Source organism: Leptosomus discolor, chromosome 3 (assembly GCF_034619465.1).
Source record: "Leptosomus discolor isolate bLepDis1 chromosome 3, bLepDis1.hap2, whole genome shotgun sequence".
Taxonomy (NCBI): domain Eukaryota; kingdom Metazoa; phylum Chordata; class Aves; order Leptosomiformes; family Leptosomidae; genus Leptosomus; species Leptosomus discolor.
The window spans coordinates 78728562-78755847 of NC_141393.1; the positions used below are offsets into that span (position 1 = coordinate 78728562).

General features: G+C 38.1%; 1 protein-coding gene across 1 annotated transcript in view; it reads left to right on the plus strand.

Moving 5' to 3' along the window:
* DPYD (dihydropyrimidine dehydrogenase) overlaps nucleotides 1-27286 on the plus strand; it is a 344208-nt gene that overhangs the window by 191224 nt on the left and 125698 nt on the right. The window contains exon 14 of the mRNA XM_086463055.1: nucleotides 11676-11840. Coding sequence (XP_086319181.1) covers nucleotides 11676-11840 — 165 coding nt within the window. The remainder of the gene's footprint in view (nucleotides 1-11675; nucleotides 11841-27286) is intronic.

A 27286-nucleotide genomic window follows, 5' to 3' on the forward strand; every position in this document is an offset into this window, starting at 1 on the left:
GAATTTTAACTCTTCAAACAGGATTGTAGTTAAAAGATTTTTCTTCTTGAGTATTGAAGAAATCATATTTTTCTCCCCTTAAAGGGAAGCATCTATTCTCCCTTCTTCCTAGGAGAATATAATAATCTTAATTTACTTATAGCAATCTGAAGGAAAATATTTTAGCGGTGGTTCACAATTTACTAATGGAGTTCTACAAAACAGCCTCTAGGAACAGCTAGAAAGACATTGATTATATGGCTTCCCTATGAGAAAACAGTAATTAAAATTATACCTCAGATTCTATCAGGACATGTTAATATTTAATTAGGCAATAAGTGAGCTTGGTACAGGTGTCCGGAGTTGTTGACAGGAGCTTTGTTAATCCATGTAGTATTCTCTCTTAAATAAATAGTTACCTCCTTGCTTTTTTCAAGCGTGAAGTTACAGGCTTAATTAGCAGATATTAGAATTCCTGCGTTGCAGGTTTTATTTGTTTGTTTAATTTCTGTGTCTATACATTGACTGCAAAATCCTAGATGTTGCGGGCTTTAAAGAACTCATTTTTTCATTGTTTGCTGTTTCTGGCAGGGATTTTGTTAGAATTATGAGACTACCTTCAATTCTGTCCCGTTTTTTATCTAGAGGAGCTCATTCTGTGGCATTATGTGTCTTGGATTTTAGTTCATCCCTTCAGGAACATACTGTTAGTGATGTTGCCCTACTGCCTTCTTACACTGTTTCGTTTAGCAATCAGAAAACAGTATTAGAGAAGAAAACATTGAGTTGTCTCTAATGATGGTGTTTGACAAACTGTTACCTTGATCTCCTCTTAAAGTACAAGAACAGAATCCATTTGTATTCTCCTTGTGAGCCTAACTCCTTTAGTGACTCTCCAAAATGCTGCTGCAAACATGTCATGTAATTCTTCCTTCTCTTTCCTGAGTCTTACCTATTTTTTTTTTTTCATTGGGTGTCTCTGTGGTGGTTCCTGCCTTGTTTTCTTAGGCTCATACTTTTCAAACTACCTTTTCCTTTGGATTTCATGGGACCATTGAACAGTACTTGTCTAGAATGAAGCCTTGAGAATTGCTGCTCCTTTATTCGGTCAGTTAAGTACCTTTCACAACAAGTTTTGATGACTGATTTGATGATGATATTCCCTGGCAGCTGAAAATGGACTAATATTTTTAGATGTCTGTAAACGAATTAAGCTTTTAAGGCAAGCTAAGTTGTTACGATCTAAATCCACTGGAGTCACAGTGGTAAGCATTATAAACTGGACAAGTATGTTTTAATTATTATGCATTAATTTTCCACTTTGTGAATGTACACAGATCCTTAGAAGCCATGGCCCAGGAATTTCACTTTATATTTCACTTAGATCAAAAGCTGCAATCCATGTACATATTTTGTTTATCCATGTACTCCTTTTTATTCCATTCTGTTCCACTGAAATCATTAGTATTTCAGCGCTTTGCTTGCAGCAGAGTAATAGAATCCAGTCTCATCATGTTGATCACTTGTGAGCATCTGCTCTGGGTTGTTGTGCAGAAATGCTGTGTCAATGTTTTAGTGAACATAGCTGAGTTACAGATACAGAGCTTAGGTTTTCGATAAAGCTCATCAGGTACTTCATCCAAGCTACACAAAGAATGCTTTGCTGATGCAAAGGTATAACTTGAAGGCGAGTAAAACTGAGCTTTTACACAGTTTCAAGACATTCTATCCTAGTATCTCAGGGATTCTCTGTGCTGTTATGATAGAGCGTTTTGTTTCATTGTAGATAGTCTCAAGCATATAGTCTGAAGCAGTGAGAAAGACCTGGTTTCTTAATAGATCCCGGCACAGTCCATATAGCACAATGAACAGTTTCAGGTGTATTCCTGCAGCTTAGGTTACTTAAAGTTCTAAAGATGCTGCTTTTTTTTGTGTGTGTGTGTGTGATATTTTGAATTCTGTGCTTCGATTAAAATGGCAGGGGTGACCATCCGCTGCTGACTTCTTCATCAGTGACTGTTTTTCATGGGGTTGTCTCCTGGGGGATGCAGAGCACTGTCCAGAAAGAAGTGCTGCACTGGGAAAGCTCTGGTTGCTTAATTAAATGGAAAACTAAAAACCTTCAGACTAACCAACATTTGTGCCAAGGAAAAATTTGATTTTTTTCTTGTTGTTGGAAATTGTATCATTTCTCAAAAATCTGAGGATAGAAAACTTCTGAAGAGCTTACTACTAGAAGTCTTACTTTGCGTTTTCTACCATGCTATATTCTTATTTCTAGTTTTCTTCGTTAGCTGAAGAATATCTCTTCATAGTCTTTTTTTACTTCTGCTACAGCTTGTATGCTATTTGTTTCCAAACACTGAGAAAGCTTCATCTTGGAGTAGAGAAATTATATTTGTTTCTAAAAAAACCCACCCCACAAACAAACAAACAAAAAAAAACCCCAACCAACCAACAAAAAACCCCGAAAAAACCCCCACAATCAAAGCCTGAGAAATCTCCTGATCAGCTTCAGATTTCTCTTTCACAGAAGTCTGGGATGTTTAAATATGATATTCTGTTCTTGTGGCCCCTCACTGGAAATGAATTAATGTTTTGAGACAATTAACGAACATTTTTCTCATCAGTCACCTAAAGCAACTGTTCATAGATTAGGGAGTTTACTATATCAAAACACTGAGATCTAAGAATCATACACTGCAGAAGCAGATCCAAAAGTGATTGTCTGAATACAGACCCAACTGTAAGTCTACTTCTTTCTTCTTCAATGGGTATAGTTTTTGACCACAATGCAGTTTGACAGCAGAAATTTAATCATGTCCGACTGCTTACACCTTTATCAGAAAACTGATAAATGTGTGCTCACACTGAACATTAGCAGGAAATTTTTCAGATGTCCTTCAGGTTTTTTTTTCCTTTCTCTTCTCTCCCTCCCTCACTTCCCTGTCTCTCCCAGAGAAACTGATATAAAGCTGATGAGAATTTGGATTTGCTTTGAAAGCATCTTTTGTTCAAAGACTAATTTTAACCTTGTGATAGAGATTGCTTTTTGTGTTCTGTTGAATGTGATATCTGGTAATTGTTTGTCAAGGCAAAGTGCTGTAGGACATAATACGTTTTTAAAATGATCTTTTGTAATTACAGTACAATTGTCTTTACATTTTAATGTCTAGAAAACAAGCAAATATGTCAAAAAATAAAAAATATTAGATGTTGTTTTAATTTTAAAGCATTATGGCTTTGTATTATGAAAAATATTTTTAAAAAACCTGCTGAAGCGAATGCAATTGTAAACAAAGATCAAAGCTTCGTTTTCTTGTAAAATGTGTAACTCAACCAGAAAACATACATTTGCACATTTGGCATAAACATTATAGTTACTCTTCTAGGTTTTTGTACTTTTACTCATAATTTGGATTGCTTTTGTCTTGTATTTTAGTCTCCAGATTTATTACTTTAGGGAGCTTTATTCATAAAATTAGGACTTCTAGTCAAACCGTCATGTAGGAATTACCAAAGACTGGGAGGCTGCTGTTATTCAAGAAGGGCAGCAGACCATTTTTACTTGACTTGGGGGTGGGATTGTCCCAAGATTGTTCTAAGGTAAAGAGAGTAAACAATTCTTTTGATATACTCTAATCTAGTAAGGTTATCTAAAGAGTTTGGGATTTTGCCGCCTTAATCTTAAACTATCGGTAGCGATGGCCTACTGTCTGAAAATTGCGTAAGTAAGAAAGGTGGTGTGCTGAGCAAGCAGCAATGATAAAAAGCTTAGGTAGAAATTAAGTTCAATGTCTGTAAATTTTGAAGTTTCTCATGCGTTCTCATGGTTAAATCTTAAAGCACTAATGAGACGGTATAGAAAAACATGGAATACGTGGTAACTAAACCTCTAACTTGTCATTTGTCTTTCACACAATATAAGTGCTTCAGCAGTTTTTCTCCAAAATCCTGACGTGTTGGTTTTTCCCTTATGGAGCTGCAGTCCTCTGTGCTAGCTTATTGATTTGGAAAGCTTGCTGGAGCTGTAGTGTTAAATTGGTTTAATAAACACAAATGGGATAGTTTAATGTTGTGAAAACATTTATGAGGTAAGGGTCTATTTTTTTAAAAATAGTTTGCATAACTCAGCTTATTCAGTCTAGAAACAGAGTAGACCAATAAGGAAGATTTACGAGCACTGTTTGTACTCCAGACTTTTGGGTTATAAGATATGGACAGATTTGGGTACTTTCATCTTTGCAAATGTATGACGAGCAGCCATCAAAAGACAAATAAGAATATATTTTAAAGTATCCTTTTTCTCTCTATAGAATACTAGATTTTGTACGTAAAAGCTGAAGAAGTGTAATTTATAAGTAACAGCAAGGATCTTTTTCAAGATCTGTTCTGTACTAGTGGAGAGATCAGAACACTTATGCTTCAAATCACCAATGTGAACAATCCTGGAAGGCTGAGGAACTAATAGATTTTTAAATTCAGTTCTTATGTTGTTGAGAGAACTTGAAAAATAATTATTTTGCATCATTTTATCATTATATGCTATCTGTCTTCAAGAGAAGGAAAGCGATGAAGAGGAAAGAGAGGGCTAGGTCTAGACCGTTCACAATAGCACTGAAAAAAGGAGGTGTCTTTATGGTACTAAATTTTTCATATCTGGTGGTGGAGAGATTAGAGCAGTTTCTGCATGGTGGGATGTTCTGAGATAAGTTTTCCTGTCAAGGTGGTTTCAGTTTTTAAAAAATGTTCCTATATTCACTGAGGAAAAGAGAAGGAGAGAGTGAGGAAGCGACTTTGCTGAGGTTTTGTGCTCAAATGGGAAGAATAAAGTCTGGCATATTCCCTCACTAAAAAAAAAAAAAAGCTAAATACAAGTGGTATAAATGCAACAGTCGGCATTGTGTGCAACATAACAGTGGTTTGTGCACTGGAAGGTGCCAGGGCTACATCAAACCTCCTTGGGCAGAAATCGTAAGTAAATTTACTTGCCTTGCTCCGTGAGCCAGTCAGTCTCACTATACGTTGTAAAAATCCTACTCTGGCAGATAAGGGCTTTGTGGAAATTAATCTGCATGGTTGTACCTGATGGAACAGTTCTGTGTTTGTAGAGGTCCTCGCTGTGGATTTAGCTTCCTGTTAAAGGGAGCCTGGCAAGCTCAGCTGGGAAAAAATTCTGAGCTTGGGGAAATTCAGGAGAGCAAGTCAGTGCTTTGGGCTTCGGAAGAGGAACACTGCGGAGGTGTCACACGTCTCTGCTCTGATGGAGGAGAGAAGGTGAAGAGCAACGCAGAAAGGATGTATAAGAACAGTGCTGTGTGAAGTGGTATTGTTGCTTCAGGTTTCACTTGCCTTTTGTGGATGGTTAAAACTCCAGAAGGGGTGATACTAGACACAGTCTGGCTAGACAGCTGAGTCACAGAAGAGGCAAATCATCACAAGACCTTGAGTGAGAGTTGGCAGGGAATTACGAGGACATAAGTCTGTGATGCCGTTCGTATCTATGAGGGTGTGCAAACAGCAGTGAGCCAGATTTCCAGAATGCTTTAACTACTGTGATATTAGGCAGAAAAGGGTGACATCTCCTTCTCCTCCATATTTTTAAATAGGTGATAGCGTACATCGAGTTCCACTATAATTAGAAGAAACTGTAGGGAAAACTGAATCTGATGTTGGGGAGTTGATTAAAGCATTTAGAAAATAAGCTCTAAAAACATTTCACACATACTGGATTGTGAAATCTTTACAGCCTTTTCAATACATCTTTGAAAATCTGGGGAAAAGGAGTACATCATAATTTGCTTAAATACCTGCATTTTTCAGCTACTGTGTTTTGTTGTTCAAGTAAAGAAAATGGCATATGGAATATAGTAAAGTAGAAACTTTCATTTGGGCTTTTTCTACATTGCAGTTTACTGTCTACCAACTTTAAGTATGCTGTTCTGAGATAATTGACTAAAATTACCTTAATAAGGTATTTATTTAGATCTCTTCTTCACAAGGAGGCCAGTGTGGCTGCCTTGGTTCGTGTTGACATATGGGAAGTAGTAACCGCGGGAATGTACAGACACATGCTCCACTTGGCAAGTATAACGCCCTCCCTCCCTAGAAGAAAGGAAGGTCAAATGAATTAACTTTGTAAAAAGTAGTAATCTGCTCATTGTGTTAAGTCTTTTTCTCATATTAATGAAAAGAAACTGACAAAGGTCACTAATTCCTATCTGCTTTCATAAGTTAAAGATTGAAAAAGCTTAATTTGAAGTAGGCAGTGACTTTCATTGACTTTGGGGGCCAGTGGTGCAAGGCAAGTTCTCTGCCTCATAGAAGCCTTTCAGAGAGAAGAAAACACGTGTTAACACTTGGTATAGTGTGATTAAATTAATTTTTAAAATCCTAAAATATTTTTTGAAACCTTAGTTGTGCTGCTGAATTTACGTTGCAGAACACCTGTACTTTCAGTACAACAGGTTAATATATTAATTAAAGGTACAGTTAATTAATTTTCTTTCCATATCCCAAATATAAATGCCTATGTGTTCTCTTAAGCAACTTTATTATTTCAAGTGTTCATTAAAATACCATTAGCTGTAATATTTTGGGAAAAATAGGTGAAAAAGAATGCTTCAAGCTCTGCAAATCAATAGAAACACATCAGAGCTTTGATATGAAAAATCATATAGATTTATCCTTTTTGTTCTTTTTATTATATTTGCCTAATCTAACTATACCTTTTGGGAGACTGTTTTTATATATTCCTGCAACTGACCTCTTTACACAACATTTTTCTCCAAACTTTTTTTTTTTTTTTAGTTTCTAGAGGACATGAAATGAAAATGTGAACCCAGTTAATGAAGAGCTGTCTTCTTGATTCCCCTAAAACAATAAATCTGAGAGAGAGGTGAATGGCTTGATTAATTTCTACAGGTCATTAACTTCCACGCCTACAGATGGCAACGTTAATATTCACAATGTGAATTATTTCTCTGCTGATTAGTTTAGGAGAAAAACACAATGAATGAGTTTATCATATGATCTAACACTGTGCTGGACTCCTCTTTGGGTTCCTTAAAATTCAGAATGTCCCTGCTGCCCAAACATAAATGTCTCTCTCTCTTTCTCAGCTTAAACAGCATGGTTGTGTTTCTATGATACAAAAATCTGTGGCAATTATTAACTCCAAATGTGAACAACGTTTAGACTGAACAGTAAGGCATGGGCTGATTTGCACCTTAATTTAAATTCAACTGCCTACAAAGTGCTGAGTGTTTGGGCTTTATCTTTAAGATGTTGTCTCAAACCTCCCAGCCCATTAGACTTAAGTAGTTTAGAATTCAGTGATCTGATTGCAGAGTTCAGAGATTATTAGAGCAAATTGGGTCTGATCAATGCCTTGGGTCTTTTTTTTTTTTTTTTTTTTAGTGTGTTAATTAATTAATCAACAGGAACAGAAATATATGTGTAATACAAATTAATCCAGTCTCAAGTTACCAGAATACCAAAATTGTTCATAAGCAGAAAGGGGGGATCCAAAAGCAGCAGGATATTGGCACTTTTATCTGTGTAGCACCACTTGCTTAGGTGGTGTCCTGAGCTAGATGTATTTGAGGGATTGATGTTATTATTTCTGCTGTGCTGTCCTAGGGCAAAGAATCAGCTTTTGAGCTAAAAGAAGAAATTCAGTAACTGAAATATTCACGGTTCACAGTTGGCCCTTGATTCCATTTGTTGTCACTGTTTCTCTTCGTTTGCATTAACTCCCCCAAACCAAGTTGTTTTCCTGTAATCTAGTACCAGGTACAGTTTCCCTAATCCCCAAATCTACGTTAATTTCCAAGATTTCCTCACAAAACAGATTAGTTTTCTATAGACTATTCTGTTTACTTTGCCAGTGATTTTTTTTAGTCATTTTTTCGATAGCTTTGTCTTTTAGTATGGTCAGATACAAGCTTTGTTCTCCCCTAGTTGCTCTTTTTATTAAAAGTCTTCTATCCTTGGTCTTCAGAGAACATGAAAGCGTTGTGCTATTTTTCCCAAGGACTGTTTATTGCTTCCATCGCATGGGGAGGTAAGATCCTTGATTCATTTTGGAGTTTGGGGACATTCTCCTATTCCTGTATGCGGATCTCTACTTTCAACTGCATGCAGGGACCAGACCAACTCATCAGTCAGGTCATCTGTCTGTAGCAGTCAGCTTTTTTTAGAATCAAAAAAGGTTTTAGGTTCAAACCTTGAAGTGCTTCCTGTCAGGCTTCTTGTTCCCATTCCATTGTGGCTTTTTATGCACACAGCAATTTTTATTATAGCTGGGATAAGAGGAAAAGCTGGAGTTTCAAAAAGGAAGAGGAATGATGAGTGTCAGCATTTGGCCAGGCAATCCCTACAAAGAGGAAAATCGGTATTTGGTTAAAACACCACAAGATGGTCTGTCACAAACCCTGCGGACTGGAGCACCACAGTTTCAGCTGCTCTGACCTTACCTGCTGTTTTAGAGACAGCAGTAACAATTGGCCAGCCACCAGAATTGCCCATCTTAGTGAAAGGACCTGTGATACCATTTAAAATTCACTTCTAAGACAAGGACATGAAGTTGGCTAAGCCCAGCCAATAGATCCTTTGCTAACTCTCTCCCTGTTTAGCTCTCATGGACATGGCAAGAGACTGAAGAGGAAGATGATGGTAAGGCAAGTTCTGTGTAGGTATTTCACACTCATCTCAAAGAGGTAATTTTTGTTTCTGTCACTTGTGTGATTTTATTCTGTATGTACACAGACAGATTCCTTGAATCCTCACAGAAGTTATAAATTCCTTTTTCTTTCCATGAACTGTGAGTCTCCTTGTGTCTGGGGCTGTCATGTGCTAACAAGAGACACGAGAGGTGCCAGCGTGTCAGTCATTACAGACTGTCTTCATCTAGCTTACTCTGAGCTAGGAGAGGCAAATGAGGAATCTTAAATAAGGACAGCGTATCCCTCTCAGGAGGAACCAAGACAAAGCAGCCAGGTGGTAATGTTTGGATTTCAAAGCCAGGAAGGATTTTTGGAAGCAGAAGCAGCTTGGTCAGGAAAGATAAAGTGATGCACGGACACAGCGGAGGGGTCTTGCGACACAGAGGCAGTGGGAGCCGCCATTCGAAGGAGCAGCTGTCTGCTGGTGGGGGACGGGAGGGGAAGGTCCCTGGGCACCACAGAGGATCTCACGAAATCTGAAGGAAAATTCAAGAGTGAGGAAAAGTAGGCAGAGAGATGTATGTGTGTTTGTTGCTTTGTGTGGCTCTGTGTATCTCTTGTGGTCATTAAAGTAAAGAGTGGCTGCTTTTGGAGGCAGTTTGCAAAGCCGGTGCATTACCTGATTCAGGTTCGTGGGATCCTGGAGAGATGAATTGTCACTCAGATGTCGACTATGACTGAGCTATGGGAAAGAGTGAGTCAAAGCCATGGGGATTTGGCAGCAGTCGCAGGGTCTAAACGGGGGTCTCTGTTCTTAGAAGAGAGAAGAGATTGCCTGGAGACCCAAAGCAGATACAAAACCTTCAGAGTGTTTTCGCATGGAAGCAGACTGAGGCTTTGCGAGCGTCCCGTAAGAGGTATAGCCTAGGCTGTAATATCTCAGTCTTTGAATTCTTACCTGTGGTAAAATGAGAGACTAGAACAACAAAACACACACATAGTAAGATAACAAACAGTACCGCAGGTGGCTCCAAGCATTGTCTGGCATACACGCATACACAAGCCAGCCACAAAATGGAAATCGTACCACGTGCCTCTTATCGTAATTTGCACTGAACCCAAAAATAATAATTCCTAACAGCAGACAGGCTGTTAGCTCAGGCTTAGTGCCATACTACTGTAGCTACATAGCTTCTGGCTGCTTTGGAGTGTGGGAAAAGGAAGCTCATGGTCACTTGCAGCATGGTCAAAGTAACTCCTGTCTGTTGGGAAATGACCATGAGCACCCTGCGCTTGCAGGAGTAAGATCAGATTGCCAGCATTTAAGTCATTGACTTTGCATGTTTTCTCGTGCTGGATGATGTGATAGCACTGGGCCCGTGTGTGTGAATAGCTTTTTGGGATGAAGTCAAAGCACGAGCTCCTCTGAGGCAATTTAAAAAGGAGTGAAACGCTCAAGAGGATAATACAGAGCAACTGATGTAATGGTTCTTTTGCATAAACTGCAATTTTTATAATTTGTTTTGGGAGTGAGGGGAGTGTACTTTGTGGTTTGGTTTTGGTTTGCATAAATTCAGAAAATGTTCTGAATTATTATTTTTTTTTCTGAAAATGTAACTTAACTGTTGAGAGGCAGTTGAAGCTTTGGTGATGAAGGGAAAGTATTGTAATAGGAAAATTTGGGATTATTGTGATGTCCGTGTTCCAGACCTATTAGGCCTGAAAGTAGATGAACTGGGGAGATTACTTTGTATGATTCCCACATATGTAAATAGACATATAATTATCTATCAGTATAAAATATTAGTGCATATTTACTGTGTAATAATTAATTCAACTTTATAAGCGTATGAAGATTACCTCAAATTTACATACAATGTGAAGAAAAGTCCCTTTATCCTCTGTAACTGCAGCATTTGGCAGATTCAGGAATAAATAATCTTTTGTGGCAAGGGTATGCCTTATCAAACATATGCAGATCAGTGCTAATTAATGCTAATTAAGGTTTCCTGTCTATCTAGTTGGAAAAACGTCCAAATGTTATGAAATCCAGTTAGTATGCCTATTACCCTAATTGTTTTATATGGGATGGTTCTTAATTAAAATATGTAAATTGACCTTAATTGCTATATACTAATGGAGGTTCATGTTATCTCACTAAAAATGACAAGATGGTGAGGAGGGGTACTTAAACAAATAATTCTGATACATTTGTAAATAAATGACCTTTACTCAAAATTATTTTTAATTGGAAATTGGCAAAAGGAACATTTTGCCATCTATGTTTCTCTTTAGTCTTAAATAATGTCAGAATTTACAGTTCTTTGTTAATATAGCTATGGTGACATTGCAGCTTAATTAAGACTACTAAACAAGTCAACATTTTGTGTGTTTACTGCATGTTTCAAAATTGTTTGCTAACCTCATGCTGACCTTCAGAAATGTCATGCTTTACAATACTGATCTTAATTTTCACTGGTTTTGGTCTCTCTTAGTCACATCGTTTGTGAGGTTTGGTACATGGTTATACTTTTGCTGGTGACTGGACCCGTGACCCCGACTTTTCATCGGAGGGGTTGGTGGGCAGCACCTCTTCGCAACTCACCTGCGCGTGTAGGACATGGACTTTGGTCCTCTTTGGGGAGGAGAGTTCACATGTGTGCTGTTGCGTGACGGAGGCCCACACGGGTTTTTACACAAAGTCTTGTGCCTATGTCCTCTGCCTGGCACAAAAGCATTATTTAAATGATGTTTTGTAAGGCAGTTTATATGTGCCCCGCATTGGCATTTTCTTGATAGTTATCATACCATTTCACACACACAGCAAACATTTTTCTCCTCTGATGTAGAGAATCTAATTAGAGAATGTGCTAATTTAGCAAACTGGCCTATAATTATAGTTTTTACACGTAATGACAGTATATTTTTAAAACGCTCAATACATTTAAGTTTACATTATGTCATAGACATAATTGATATACGTGTGCTTCACTTTGCAAAGCCAATCTGTAAATTTTCACTGTTCTGCAGGATATTGTGACCAATGTTTCTCCAAGGATTGTGCGTGGAATTACTTCAGGTCCTATGTATGGCCCAGGCCAAGGCTCTTTTCTAAACATTGAACTGATCAGCGAGAAAACAGCAGCATATTGGTGTAAAAGTATTGCTGAACTGAAGGCTGACTTTCCAAACCAGGTGAGTACCACTCAGTCATAAAGCTGCAACCAGATTATTTAGAACCTCCAGTTTCTGGATCTGTGAAAACTCGCCTATTTAATATTTATTGAATAGAATGCCAGTTGCTTTATTGACATTCAGTTATGTTATTAAAAGCTAGAAAAGCCCATCCAAATAATCTTTATGACAAAAAAAATCTGTGAAATGACTGTTACACAAACAGAGAATGGTCGTGATTTTTTTTTTTTTTTTAGTTAGGCTGATGTTTACATTCCTATAGTTAATATCAAGGGAAAGTGGTGATCCCAGTGTGAAGGCTGCTCAGTTCTGTTGTGAATAATTTTGTATTTAAGATCATATTTAAACATGTAACTCATGATAATAATTTTCATTGTGAATTGAATTTGATTATAGATGGAATCTGTCTTCATTCTTATCCAAATGTAGAAGATATTTCTAATTTTTTTATAAACAATTGGCTGCTTTAATAGAAAAAAAACAATACTGACTTGAAGTTAACTTCACTACGAGGACGGAGTTTTGTTAGAGCCTTCTTGGCTATGGAGAATACCTGTCTAGAAGGTAATAAAGTTTGAAGCAAGGATGCCAGCTAGCTGGTCTAAATGGATTTCAGCTACTGTTCTAGTTAATAAGAACAATGAAGTGGAAAGTAAAATTCACCTCAGTCATTATCTCAACTGGAGAGAGCTAGAAATCCCAGACCCTACATATCTTCTGTGTTGAAGTTATTACCTCCATGGTTCAGCTATGAACAAAATAAGTGGATGTTCTGAATATGTTATGGCACAAAGACAATCGGTTGTTTTTTTTACTTATTCCTGGAGTTTAAATGTACACATTGGCAAGTATAATAGCCTCTAAACACATTGTGGTGATAATGAAAGTTAAGTGCTGCATGTTCAATGTTCTGCTTCACTGTGGATGGACTGTGTATTTCTTTGCTGAGGTTCGTATCACTTTATTTACTGTGACTGGCCTTCATAATAGTGAAAGTATGAACCGAAAGATAATATTGTAATTCTCTGATTTTGATTTTAACATCCTTTGTGGAAGTCCTGGGTATGGCATGCAGGCAGACTGTTGGTCATTTCTACTGTGGGACTGGTCCCCCATTGCAGTCTTCACCAAAAATCTATCACAGCATTTTGTGCTTTAGACCAAACCGTTCTCTTCTGTGAGGAAAAGCACGAGCAACAATTTCAAAGGGAAAATTTGAATTTTCTGAGACCTAGCCTCTTGTGTGGGATGAAGAAGTCCCACTCTTCCACAGTTCCCAGGGTGAGCATCTTCTGATCATCCCTCACTATGTGAGTTACTACTTTGAGGAGGCGAATTCAGCTCCTGCACGTTGGCTGTGGCTGCTGCTGTGTCATCTTTGAGGTCAGTAACGCCTGTGAGGGCACAGTGAAGCAGCACCCAGCAGTAGACCTTGGCTTCGCTCGTAGGGATTTTTAAAGTGGGCCCCTGAACTCACCCAAGAACTGTCATAATTATAATGGTAAATTTGTTGCTAACTGAAAACAGGTTTTTGTTCACTGGTTAGAAATCTCCTAGTGCTTATTTTGTAATATTCTGTATAATTAGAACTTGAAGAATATTTTTTTTCCCTCCAATTCCTATTCACTCCTCTAGAAATGGTTTCTAAACTTGATGGTTTTTTGGGGGGTTATTAGAACCAAAAACAGTTTCTGAGAACTATTTTGGTGAACTTAATTAACAAGCAAAGAATGACATTTTCTGCTAAAACGAAAGCCAAACAGGGGTGAGAACACAAGTGATTACAGTTAAAAAACACTCCTTGCTACAGTAACTATTAAAAACAAATAAAAATGTATACATAATTACTTCTGCTGTGTAATACAAATAATTTAAGGCAAGATTTATCTTACAGATTAAAAGTATATGAGCAAAATAGCTACCTCACTAGAAGATGATCCCACGACAGCATCCTATCTCGGGCCATGAGGAAGCAGCGAACCATAATGCAATAAAAGCAGCTAAATTCCTCCAGCAAAGCCAAGGATTTGAACTAAATTTTGCAAGGGCTTGTGCAAAAGAGGACCACCAGAGGCAGAGCTCAGTGGATAAAGTCACATAACTGTGACATGTTGCCTCTGAAGATCAGGAACTAGCATTTCCCTTGCGCTGCCTTTACCCCTGTAGTGGGTGGCCTCATTTTTTGGCTCTTCTGACTCCTGAGCTTGCAATTATCTCTGACTGGCAGTCTTTCGCAGTCTTCTATTAGTTTCTTCTTTCAACCTGAATCCACTTCAAGTGGACTAGGGCAAAAGCTGCCACCAGCAGAAACTTGCTTCAATGCCACCGGTACTGAAATAAATATTTGTAAGGGTCCAAGCAGAGGAGAAAGCAGAAGGAGAAAATATCTGGATTTTGTATGTTTGCTTGTGAAGTATCATCAAAAGCTTTGCTGTTTCTTTTTTTTTTTTTTTTTTTTATTTGAGTTAATTTAGTATCACTATTACTGCTTTTTCAGAAAACACACATGAACAAAAAGAAATTAGATGGTATGCACAATATGGGCCCAAGATGGTGTTTTTTTTAACTCAGATGCTTCTTTCTTAAAATTATTTGCAGTTAAAAATGGGATCGTTTTCCTTCTGATACTTCATTCATCTCGGCACGGTATTACTTCAAATTGGCCGAGACCATTTAACACATACCGTATTATTCAGCATTGTTTATTGTTAAATTTTCAAAGAATGCAGTTTTAAAAACATTGTGTCCACTGCTTTGCTGTATACCAAGAAAATAGCTTTTCAGTCAGAGAGCTGTGAAAGTGAGAAGAAAATTGGTCTGTTTGTATTTGCCGTCATCTTTTTACTTTCTCAGATACTGTAGTTTTACTTATTTATATTGGGCTGTGTTTGTGATATCCAAACATCCTCCTTACATGGTTAACTAAGGGTTTTTTTACAGGAGTTTATTAAGTATTTATATTTTTCTGTCTTGTGGCCACACATAGCATGATACCACAAGATTTATCATTCTGTGCAATTATTAATCAGGAGAAAATGGATTTTTATATTTTTGTTCTTTAGTAGTAGAGGCTGAGAACTTGACTGTGAGAAAAAATGGAACAATTATTTTATTAATTTCATAGTCTTAAATGTAATATTGAAATTCTGAATTATTATGCAGCTGACACCTTATTGGGAAATTTTGCATCCCCACTCCCCCCAAAAAAGGTTGTTTGTAAAATGCCATATTAATCTAAGACTCAAGAAAAAAGTGAAAGAAAAATAGCAATAATCAAGATTTTCAGATTGAAATTCAATTACTGCTTGCTTGAGAGGAATGACTACTGAAACCATAATCATGGTGTGGTAGTGTAGTCTCCTTACGCCCTGCTATAGAGGGACATTTTGGGCCAAGGACAATAAAAGCTGTTCCGGTGTAATACGAATATTATCTCAACATCTTAATGAGAAATAGGAAAACTCTCCCTTTCTAAGGCCTGCTCAGACCGGTTTGCAATGGCAGAGGGGAGATTTGGAGTTGGGGAGTGAACGAGTGGCTGGGTAGGGGCTTAGCTGCTGACTGGGGTCAACCCACCCCAGATGGAAATTCCATAGAATGTCAATTCGTGTTAAGAAGGCTAGACCATCGTTTGGACCTGCAATACTTAAAGTGCTTTAGATCGTGCAGCAAAAGAACTAACACTAATGCCACAACATGTCTGACACTCATATTATTTACCGAGGAGGGATCTGATATATGGTGTATTGGTGTACTTTCCAGCCAAAATGTGGCTGAAAAAATGGCATTTTATGGTATAGTCAACAAACTAGTTTACTTCAGAAATATGGATTTGGCCAAGTAGAACTCACCCAATAATATGATCAGGAACAAAAACTGTGCAGAAAAAGAAAATTCACTTTTACATTAGCAAAAACCTACAATCTTCAATCAATAGAAAGTGACTGAGAAAGTTGAAAAGAAAATTATGAAACCTGGCAAGAGAACTTACTGCTGAAATTTTATATTCGGGTATTTGACATTAGCTACAATATGGCCATTATCTGTGCTGGGAACTGTGAATATGGGTAGTGGCCGGACGTCTTCATGTGCCAATGAAACAAGGAGCTGTGTGCACAATGAAGCTGGCAGTCATGAGAATCATTTTTGGTGATTGCGAGGGAACGGATATATTGGTGGTGTGTGTGGATATATATATATATTCATCAGAAAAAGCATACAGACTGTTGCTGTTCCCCATCAAAACCTTTTGCTTACCGTAGCTTATCCTTCTCGTTTGAGTTGGTAAGTCACCTACGTATACAGATGTCTGTTCTTCCAGTCTCATAAGCACGTCTATATATTTACACTACATAGTCGCTGGCTAAATATTTTAAGATTTCATATTACCCTGAAACCTCTTCAGCATCTGCACTGGGGAGAGCAAGCTTGAGAAGAGCAAGGTTTGAAGGTGGTAAAACGCTTCTCTACAGAAAAATGTGAACTTGAGGGTTCAGTAAGAAGGTGATGGACACAATTGCCCAGTAGTATTTCTCCACCTTTCCAAAACTGTAATTGGTGCCATGTAGATTATGAGAGTAAGCAAATTCATGAAAAACTACAATATGCAAATTAGTTTGGGTCTGAGCATGTGCAGGAGGTCGCAGCAGTACAGATTAAGGGCTTTGAAAGGACACTTAATGGAACAAAATAGATTGCAGGGGAAATGTCATTCCCTACAGGGCTAACAGAAATCCATCACAAACAACCAAATGTCTGAGAAATTTGTACTGAGAGGAAGAACTGGGATCCTGGAAGAAGATGCCAGATTGAATATTTTTTGATGTTGCTATATTAGTATACTGAAGTCTTAAAAGTAACTTTTTTGCCTCCTAACTGAACACAAATGAGTTTGGGCTGCTGTATGACTCTAAGGAGCGTACATAGGATACCAGATTGTCAGCTGTGACACTGATTCTGTGATTCAGATATTGTGTTGTGTTGCGTTGAATTGAGAAACCTCTTCTGCTAGAAGCATTAAGTACTTTTGGACCCCAAAACCAAGCTGAAAACTCTTGTCATCTTAATGTTTGTTCTGCTGCTTGCAGAATGTTGCTGACAGTCTCTCTGACAGTTACTCAGCAGAGAGCAGCTTTTCGAGGATGAAACTGTTAAAGATATATTTTTGTTCAACGTTTTGTTCAGAATGTCCCAGGAACACCTGTCAGGAGTAACCGTGCTAGAGAGCTCACAAGAACAGATCTCTGGATCCCAGGCTGATAAGCGACTTCTTTGTAATGTTTTGGTGTTTTGGTTTTTTTTTTTTTTTTTGGAGGGGGGGGGTTATGTTTTTAAATCTCCTTGAATGATGTAATTAGGTTTTTTATATTATGCAAATCTTTTTTTAGCATAGAGGTATGAAAATAGGGCAGCCAGTTTTGTTTGGTTTCGTTGCTCAGGGTTTTCGTTGGGGTTTTTTTTGTTTTAATTTAGGTAACAAAATCAGATTCATTTTAATTTGTCTCTGTGAGGACAGAAATGAGGGGTTACAGAGCAAGAAAAATGCAATTGAACAGGCATAAGGGAGGGCCTTGCTCATGTGAATAACTTTTGATACAGAAAAATGGAATGTTCCAAAAGATTTCCTGAAGTTATAAGATGAATAGAAATAGATTTGCAACAGCAATAGTAGTTATTTGGATATTTTACATGGAGAGGTTTGATTAGTGACCCTGAAGTGGGGTCCTACATGTCAAGCTTATGTATAGGACCAGCTCTGGTTTTAATAGCAGGTTTCATCTACGGACTGTGAACAACATTTGTATATTTATATAAACCTCTTCCTTCACTAAGTCTGCACAGAGAGTAGACCTTGTAATCTGGTTACTGGAAGGAATTGACCAGAATATCTAAAATTGCTGTAGATTGCCTTTGAGACTAAAAATTAAGGGACATTAGATGGAAACCTTTTTCAAGATATAGAGGAATCATAGACTTCACAGCTTCACTGTGAGGAGAAGGTCAAAGTTGGCTTTCTCACTAGGTGCATTAGGAATAATTTGTGTATTTTTGCAAGCGTTATCATAGCTTTTATTTTTGATCGGTGTTCACAGGTCTATGGGATGTTGTGTAGGGTACCTAGTATTTATGTTTCGAGATACCAGTCACTGACTTGATTCATGTTATAAAAGGTAATAGTCTGGTCTACCAATTGTATTTCAAATTTGAAATACTTGGGAATTTGGAATAGCATTGGTAATACAGATAATTAGATGAGGTGAAGGGTAGAACCTTCATCTTTGTCTTTTCAGGAGTTATGTTCAGAAGTGAAGATCAAATTATCAGCCAGGTGCTCTCCATAAACACCTGCTCTTCCTAGGGCTCCTACAGATAGCTTTGCCTTTCCATCACAAAGAAATGGTACTTAGTACTCTAAATACCTACCGAGGTGCTCGTCCACATGATAAGTCACAGACACCCTGACGAGCCACAGCACCTACAAACTTGGAATAAAAGATTTCTAACAAAGCAGGTAGGGCTGTGCCCATGTGGACCTCACTTGATAGCAACAGCCACCATGCGTTCTCAGGCCTATCAGAGGACCCTTGCTCGAAGCCCAGGTGCTTTTCCACATGAACTGAAAAGGACAGAGCACAAGGGGAGGGAGCCACAAGCTGGGCTGCCTCGAAGCTTGCGCACTCCATATCATGGAAGTGCCCAGCAGTGCAGGACAGCTACCTGGGTTCCCTTATCTGAATTTCAGATCCACAAATCACATTAAAAAACTCCAGAAGTTGTTATTGCTGCAGCTTAAACTTCCCAAAGCCAGCCATCATGGATGCTTGGTAGGAGGTGAAAAAACCCACACAGCAGTTGTTAAATTCACCATATGGAAAAGATCCCTTTCACTACAGAAAACTGGCAGTAGGCCTAGTCCCTTAACATCAGAGGAAATCCTAGCTGAAGGAGGAGGATGAGGTTGGAATAAGGTACTTGTACTTGTTACCTTGCCCAGGAACTGAACCACTTGGCCCTAGCTAGTGTGGAGTGAAAGAATGGCCGAGGCTCCTCAATTTCCAGTGACTACTGTGGTGGGTAGAAGGGAAGAGGCTTTGGAGCATGGAGCATATGACCACCTTCCCTTTTTCTCTTCATTCTTCACCACAAGGAAAAGGGAGGATGAAAAACAGTACAGAAAAGAGAAAGAAGAAAGCTGACATGAAAGAAGTTCAGACACATTAACAATATACCTCTGCCTATTCCAGGGGAGCTTCCCCTCTCCCCCATCCTGAGGGTGTCTTCATTGTTCCTGACGCTGGTTCAGCTCTTTGTGAGCTAGAAGGATGCATTTTTCTCTGTGCAATCTAAAGAGGAATTCAACGAGGACTCTGACACTGTGGATTTATACCAGAAGTGCCCATCCATTTCTGTAGGCAGAGAAGTTTCCATTTGCAAAAGTAAGTGAACAAAAACAGAGGCGAGTTACAGAAATGTTGATGTATTTGCTCTCTGAGATCACATTTTCTTATAAGGAAGGAAGTTTTCTAGGAAAGGCTCTTCCACAAGGCATAAACAATGCTCAAGCCTCGTATAACCTAAATATTAGTAGAGATGGGACTGAGCTATAAAACATAGGCCTGTAAATTTTCACTTCTTGAGGCTTAGGTGTTAGTAAAAAAAAAAAAAAAAAGTATGAGAAAATACAGCAAAATTGTCATCTATCATCAGCATTTTTCTATAGTAGTGTTGGATATAGCAGATCTGCTTGAGGCTTGAAAACTGGTACATGGTCAATGTAACACCTCTTTTCTGGGAGAGATCAGGGGAACTACAGGCCTTAAATCTAATGCAAATTTGTGGAAGCTCTTCTAAAACATAGAATTAATAAAAAGAAAAAAAAAAAGAAAAAAGAGAAAAAAAAAGTAAAGAAACCCCTTTTGCAGTATGCTATGCCTTAAGAAAAGTTACTTGAGGACATTAAGAGAAACTCAGCTGATAAAGTGAGCTTGGGTTTCCAAAAGCGTTTGATAGGGTCCCTCACTGAAGGATTTGAAAGAAATTAAGTTGCTATAAGATTAGAGGGAAGAAATCCACATGAATAAATAACTAGTTAAACATAGGAAACAATATTAAGGAATAAATACTCAATTTTCACAGTGGATAGACAGCTCCAGTAAAATTCCCTAGGGATCTGTGCCGTGTTCTGTGCTATTTAAAATGTTTATTAACATTCTGGAAAAGAGAGAGGATTTCAAGAATGTAAACGTTGCTGGTAATAGTAAGTATTGTAGGGAGGTCAAGATGAGAGCCGCCTATAAAGGGTTGTGAAGGATCTTGCATTACTGAGTGACTGGCCAATGAACTGCTAGATAAAATTACATGAAGATAAGTGTAGTATGCACATGGGATAAAGCAGTACGAAATTTATTTATACAGTGACTGATTCTAAGCTAACTATGCTAGGGTTACAGCAGAAAGCACTGTGAAAATCTCATCTTAATGCTGAATAGTATTGAAATAAAGCATATCAAACACAGAATTTCTGGGAAAGGGAGAAAGAGCAAAGCAGAAACCATCATTATGCCAGGATTTCGATTTTTTTTTTTTTTTCCACATTTCAAATACACTGTGCAGTTCAGATTTTTGTGTCTTAGCAAGGGTGCTGCTGGATTGGAACTGAAGGGTGATAGGTAGAAACGAGCAGCGGGAGACACTTCACCACGTGCCGCTGTGTCTGTGGACCTCATTCTCACAGTACGTTGCCGGTGCCAGAGGTACATAAGGGTTGAGAAAACTGACTGGAAACATTATTTGGAGAAGGCTATGGAGTGCATCACCTCTGGCTCAGGGAATTGCTGTGCCACAGATTTCTTAAATGCTGGGAGAGTTTTCTAGGGAAATATTACTGTGTGCTTGCCCTGGAGAGCTGCTGCTGCATGTTGGAGAAGGGATACTGAGCTGCATAACCTATTCCCACAGGTTTACATCGCTGATGCACAAAGAAGAGCTGTTAGATTTGTACCCAGGATCAGGAACCCTCTCCTGCCTCCCAGTCCTCTCTCAACCTTTGGGCCATTGTGCCTGTATTACATTTTGACAACCTGATTAGCATATAACTACATTGCTTGAACTCAAGCTGAGATGAAGATATATTTGGTACTAGTCTGAAATTGTGTGCTAAGGGTTTTATAATTCAAGTGCTGTCTTCAATTTACTAAGATTTGAAAGGCTGCATTTCCAGAGGGTCACCACAGATGATCCTATATATAGAAACTCAAGAAAGTCTGCTAAAAATTTACCCAGAGACAATGTCTGTTCATGCATGTTCAAATGATCGTGCAGTACGTGTCATATTGACTGATCCCAACTGCTACAATACTAATTTGGATTATTTCATTATTAATTTTTTTTTTAAGAATATGGTTATTAATCTGGCAGAGGTGGAAACACACACTGCAGCTATCAATTTGAGGGAATTTTGTTTTAAGAAAGCACATACCTTTTGCTAGAAACTGCAATTTGTAACTGAAAATAGAACCACATGGTAAATTCAGCAAGATTTTTTTTTACAATCTATGATTCAAGTGTACACGTTTGTGGTGACAAATTAGGACCTTGAGGAGAAATGTGAGAAGATCTTTTCTGTTTTGCACTGGGAAACTACAGCTTTGTTGAGAAACCTGTCAAACTGGTTTAGTGCAGAATTGTACTTTTTTCCTATGCATGTTATAAAGCCGTGACTTATTTTGTTTTGCTTTCACAGCTAAGGTTTGACAAATAGTAAGTAGCTCAGTAAGACAGAGGACTATTTGTACATACACTAAGAATATCCTTTTGATTTGGAGAGTTGTTGATCCCTGCAAGAAAACAACAATTTTCACAGTTTTGTGAGGGCTATAAGCACATCTTTAAAACTTTAGCCTTAGGGTAAGAACTAGGAGAAAATTAAAGCAGTTTTTGAAATACTTCACCAGCCATCTCCTAGAAAATGACCGAATCTGCTTGATTATTGGAAAAGACAAACTCCTTAATGGTTAGCATCAGCTGAAGCTGGTTCAGGATATGCTTTGTCTGTTGCTGCTAAAAATTCCTTTTTTGAAGAGATACATGAATGGTCATTAAGCAGCAGTATCGACAAAGGAAATGCACTAAACATAAAGACAGTGTGATTAAAAAGATATTTCTAGAATGTAATTCTGCTGACGATGACATGTAGAGTTATATATTTTTGTTCATCTTATTAAGGCTCGAATTTCCTTTTATTTTTCTATGCAGACTATTATTTAAAGAGAAAAGAAAAGCTCTTTAAATCCCCAACTGTTTTCTCAGTTTGGTAAGTTACTGTGTGCACAATAATGTGCTGCGAAATGATCTGTGAAATCCGGCTGGGTATCAGGCAGAGCATTCATTCTTTCTAGAAATGTCCTTCCTAAACTGCAACAAAGGAAATGGCATCACGCGTTAAAAAAAATCTGTACACTAAGATGTCCATTTCACCACCACCACCCCCTGCCCCCCCAGTCTGTGCTTAAAATAGCAATAACAACCTTGGTGCAGGGCATTTCCTGGCGATTAATAACTGGCCAGGGTTAATGGCCCTCAGCAGTGCCTCGGGCCATCAACTCCTCCCAGCCAGTCATTACTCCCTGGGAAATGCCCTTTTCTGGGTAGTTATTGTTTTAATATTAGGACGTAGAAGTTGCCGTTGGATGGGAGAAAATGACCTTGTGGCAGTGTTAAAAAAATAAACCCCCAAATGGCAAAATTTTAAAATTATTAACAGTCAACGATCCATCAAAATTAAAATCTAAAGTTTGTAGGAATGACAAAATTCTGCTAACCTTATTACCTGTGCAAAACATTTATCCCCCAAATACTTCTCCCCAATTTCCATTTCATGTTTGTCATAGGCAATTGGGTAAATTACAAAATTTGATCTTTTAAAATGAACAGTAGCTTTGACATTTGTTTATACTGGCTGTGATAGGATTTTAGTCTTTTATGAGGAACTGAGTGTATGTGATTTAGATAATTCTGCTTTTTCTCTTTTACATAATGTATATTACAATAATAAGAAGAAAGCAAATTTATACCTGATATAAGCAGTAACTATATGCTGTTCCTGTAGCCCATATTCTGCACTTAATTTCGGTGATGTGGTTTATATTTTGGGCATTCTGCTAGAGCTCTAATGAAGAAGAATATGAAGGCTAGCTCTATATTTAAAAGTCTTGCTCACATACTTATGTAGGCTAGGAATACTAAAAATAAAATCGCATCTAACTGCTGTCCTGGCAGAACCCTAGTGTAGATGCAGTTATACCATCAAACTGTTTATTTTTGTTCAGGAGCAAGTAAAGAGTTTACTTTACTGATATGAACTGTGTCAATAGTAGGAAAGCTGGCTCTATGCAGACGTGTTCTAGCTTAGACAAGAAAGGCAGAGGCACATGCTTGAATCTATCACAATTGGAGCCAGCTCTTCAGTCTGATTGACAGCAGCTGGACTATATCCCAGCCAGGGGCTGTGGAAAGATCTCAGATTCAGAGCGAAATGTGGGAATAAAGGGTTCCAAGATGTTGTGGGTTTTTTTCCTTATTCACTGAGAGGAACATGTAGATTAGCAGAATTCTTAGTGGTCTCTGAACTGATCTTGATCTACACCCTCAACACTGCTGATAGCTTCTGAAATTTTTATGCACATTGAGTTTAAGAACGATGATCGTAAACTTTTACATAGTCTTCTTCACCAAACTTCTCGTATCTGTCACACTTCCTTATTCTAGATATCAGTTCACCCTGCTTTTGTATTTTAATTCCTTTATGTTCTGGTTGAAACTGATGAACTGTACTTGCTATTAAGGTTAAGTAGCAGCCGCTAAACATGCAAGATCAGGTGGCCAGTAGGACCCAAAAAGCAAAAGTCTTTATCTCTTCACATAGTATTAGTCTGATACAGTGTTATGTGAACACAGACATGCCAACAAATTACCATGAGACATCAAATTACTGTGTGTCAGTATTATAACTACCTGTGTGCATATTTGTAACTTGCAGCAAACACAAGCTAATTCAAGTTAATATGAATTCCTTAAGTTTTGGACATAGCAAACTGGACTTGCCTTGTAGTTTTGGGGGTTTGAAAGAGCACTGAAGTAGTCGATTGCTGCAAGCATGCCGGTTGCTGGTAACTCATAAATCAGTAACTTGTTCGTGCATATAAACCTTGTGTGCATACCTAGTGGAGATGGTATATTCTTTTAATTTTTGAAGGAAAAATGTGATAGTAAGTGCTTATTTTCTGAACACTTAAACCCAGGTAAATATTTTAAAGACTTCTTTCAAGGAGACATAAATACATTCTTTGTTGTGAGCCACGTAAGTTAAATGTAGATTCTAAGAAAACAAGTACTTTTCTATCCGGTTTCCTGCCGCTGCATCTCTCAGTCTCACAGCTCCCAGGAAGAATGTTTTTTTGCTGGTTTATTTTTACATCTTTCCCATATTTTTAAGCTCAGGGTTCCTAATCTATTTAAAGTTTCATTTTCTTTTAATTCTCTTTATGTTTAACATTTTTGTTATAAAATTGTACTTAATGTCGATTGTTTCTGTCTGTACATAACACCTAGTTAAGGTCTTAGGTTTGGAAAAAAAAAATATGTTGAAGCTCCTTTCCTAAATTTCAGGGTATCATTTCTAAAAATTTGTGGTGCTTTTCTTGCAGTGTAAGACTTTGATAGACTTATCCTTAGCCACACTATCCTTGGCCACCTAGCCATTTATGAGAGCTATGCCTCCACATTAAAATCTGAATGCACTTGCAGAATGTTTCATTCATGTTAACTACAGCTCAGGTGAGAGTATCTAGAGGTTGCGTGAATTTTATAGGTACCCCAAATTCTTTCCTGTGAGCAGTATGTGCATCTCAAGGTAAAGGGTGGACATTAAAAATGGATGTAAGTCACATTTGCATTCTCTTAATGTTGTACTGTCAGTACCCATCCGGTTTCTAGAAGGACTTCTGCCTTGGATCCTGCCACAGGCACCCACATTTCACCTGACTGATTTTCAGTTTATGTTTTTGGGAGAATGGATACTCACTGCTGGGTCATTGATAAAATCTCTCTAACATTAGATGCAATTGGTTTTACAGTGGTTTCATTTGAATGAGACTATAATCCTATAGACTATTCAATGCATTTTAATTTTGAAATGTCCATTAACACAGCAGAATGCTGAACAAGTTAGATAATTTTATTAAACATGCAAATATTTAGTGAAAATAGTAAGGCCTCTTTCAGTTTCTCAGCATCTTCAGATAAGCTTCCCTAAAAAATGAAGAGGTGGGTGGAACTGGCAGTTGAGGAGGAAAGTTTAGTCAGAAGGTAGATGCCAACTTCCAGCCCTTAATTTTGTATCTTCTTTGCTTGCTGGAGTGTAGCCAAAAAACTACTTGGGTCATCAGACATAACAGCTAGCTACTTAAGTAAATTATAATGTCTGCATATAAAAAAGTAAAGCTGCCCACTCGTGAGATTTTGATCTTATCTGAGATGAGAGCACTGAAGACCTGCCATCATGAGGTTTGGTGCATGCTGGCACTGTTGTTCGCTGAATTTTTGGCCCAGCTGGGAGATACAAGGAGATAATTGGAAGAATACATGAAGAGATCAAGTTCAACAGAAAACATGGATTTTCATCTGAAAAGTTCTGTGCCTGACAAAAAGTAAAGTTTCTTTCTTTGCTGAGGGACTATTTTAATATAATTTTCAGTATAGAATTTTTTTTATGTGAAACATTTTTTCTAAATGAAAATATTTATTTGTAAAAGTTTTTGTATAGTCCACGAAGTATGTTTCTTGCTTGCCTCACCTTCTCTCTTTTCCCATTTAAAAATTCCTAACCCATGTTACTGGCAAGAAGCTATTGAGTGCTAATTGATTGCTAATCATTTGAAAAGTCCAACAGGAATTAGTTTTGTATAAGAAATGCTACTGTTGATACAGGTTTATCATTAAATAAGCCTAGGGCTCCCATTAATATGGGCCTAATGAGAAACAGTGGTCTTCCACCAGGTCAGGAGGGCTCTTGTTCATTTGGAGAGGTGAAAACTGGGTAGGAATCAATGAACGTGTGTGAGTGCATCTGGTATTTGGCTTTGTTGCAGGTCGAGGTTTGTGTGCTGTATGTGAGGGAGGTGGATGGCATGTTGTGGTTGTGGAGATGGCCTTGCTGCTGGGCCATGGGGACTGGTCTGTCAGTAACAACTGAGTCTTATTAAAAAGCAGAGCTGTACGAGCTTGGATTGTGGCAGAAAAAGTAGAACTGAAGACTATGTCTGCTTTAGTACATGATGAAGGGGGAGACCAAAATCTGAAGGTAGGTAACAAGGAAGAAGAATAAACATACTGGCCCTGCAAGATCACAGGAGGAGACAGTGGAGACAGCAATTAACCAGATCTCAAAAGGGAGCAAAGATGATAGCTTGAAGATTGCATGAGAGAACAGAAGGCGAAATACAGAGATAAAAGATGAGGTTTGAACAAATACCAGACTGCAGCATGTTCCTGTGCCTGGGGAAGGGGCCATAGGCTTAATATCAGAATTGCTAAAGATAGGTGGCTCTCTGGTTGGTGCAGGGGTAAGAAGTCATCACAAAGAGAATGAGGCAAGAATATTTGTTGATCGTGTATAATTTTGAGGGAGGATTCATAGGAAAATTCAAGTTAGCAGGAACCTCAGGACATGAGGTGAGCCAGTCCAACATTCTGCTCAAAGTAAATTGGTTATGAAATCAGACCATTCAGAGAAAATTAGATGGATTTGGAGAGGATACCCAAAGAAGTGGAAACTTAAGTGTTCTTCAAAAGAATTGTTCTAGTGTCTGGAGGAGGAAGGCAAAGGTATCACAAGAAAATGAAGATCAGTAGATAGAATAGTTATTATTGTGTTACTGTGTGCATTGTGGCTTTCTACCGTACTTTCAACCATTCTTTCCAACAGGAAAATAACCAGAAAATCTTTTAGTAAGTGATCCTCAGTGAAGTTCTGGTGGGGATGTCTCCCACTGCTACTACTCTGACCATTGAAAAGATCCCAAGTTTCCAGCCCTATGAACATTTGCAGATTGTCTCCTTTCATGAGGTGAATCTGCCCCATTAATTAGGCAGATTTTGGAATGTGAGGAAGCTCTCCTCTTTGTGAAGTCCAACACCTAAACCAGACAGGAGAGAATAGGGTTATAAGGGACTGATAGGTCTCCCCCATGCAGCTGGTGTGTAAAGCCCTCAAATAATTTCCTGAAGAAAGGACAAGCCGTGTAGCCTGTTCCCATAACACCTTCTTAACGGCCGTACCCTCATCTATCAGAACAGCCTAACCTAAGAGCTCTTTGTGCAAAATCAGGTAAATTATCGATGCTTTTCAATATATCACTATGAGGATAATGGTGCACAGAGAGAGAGCG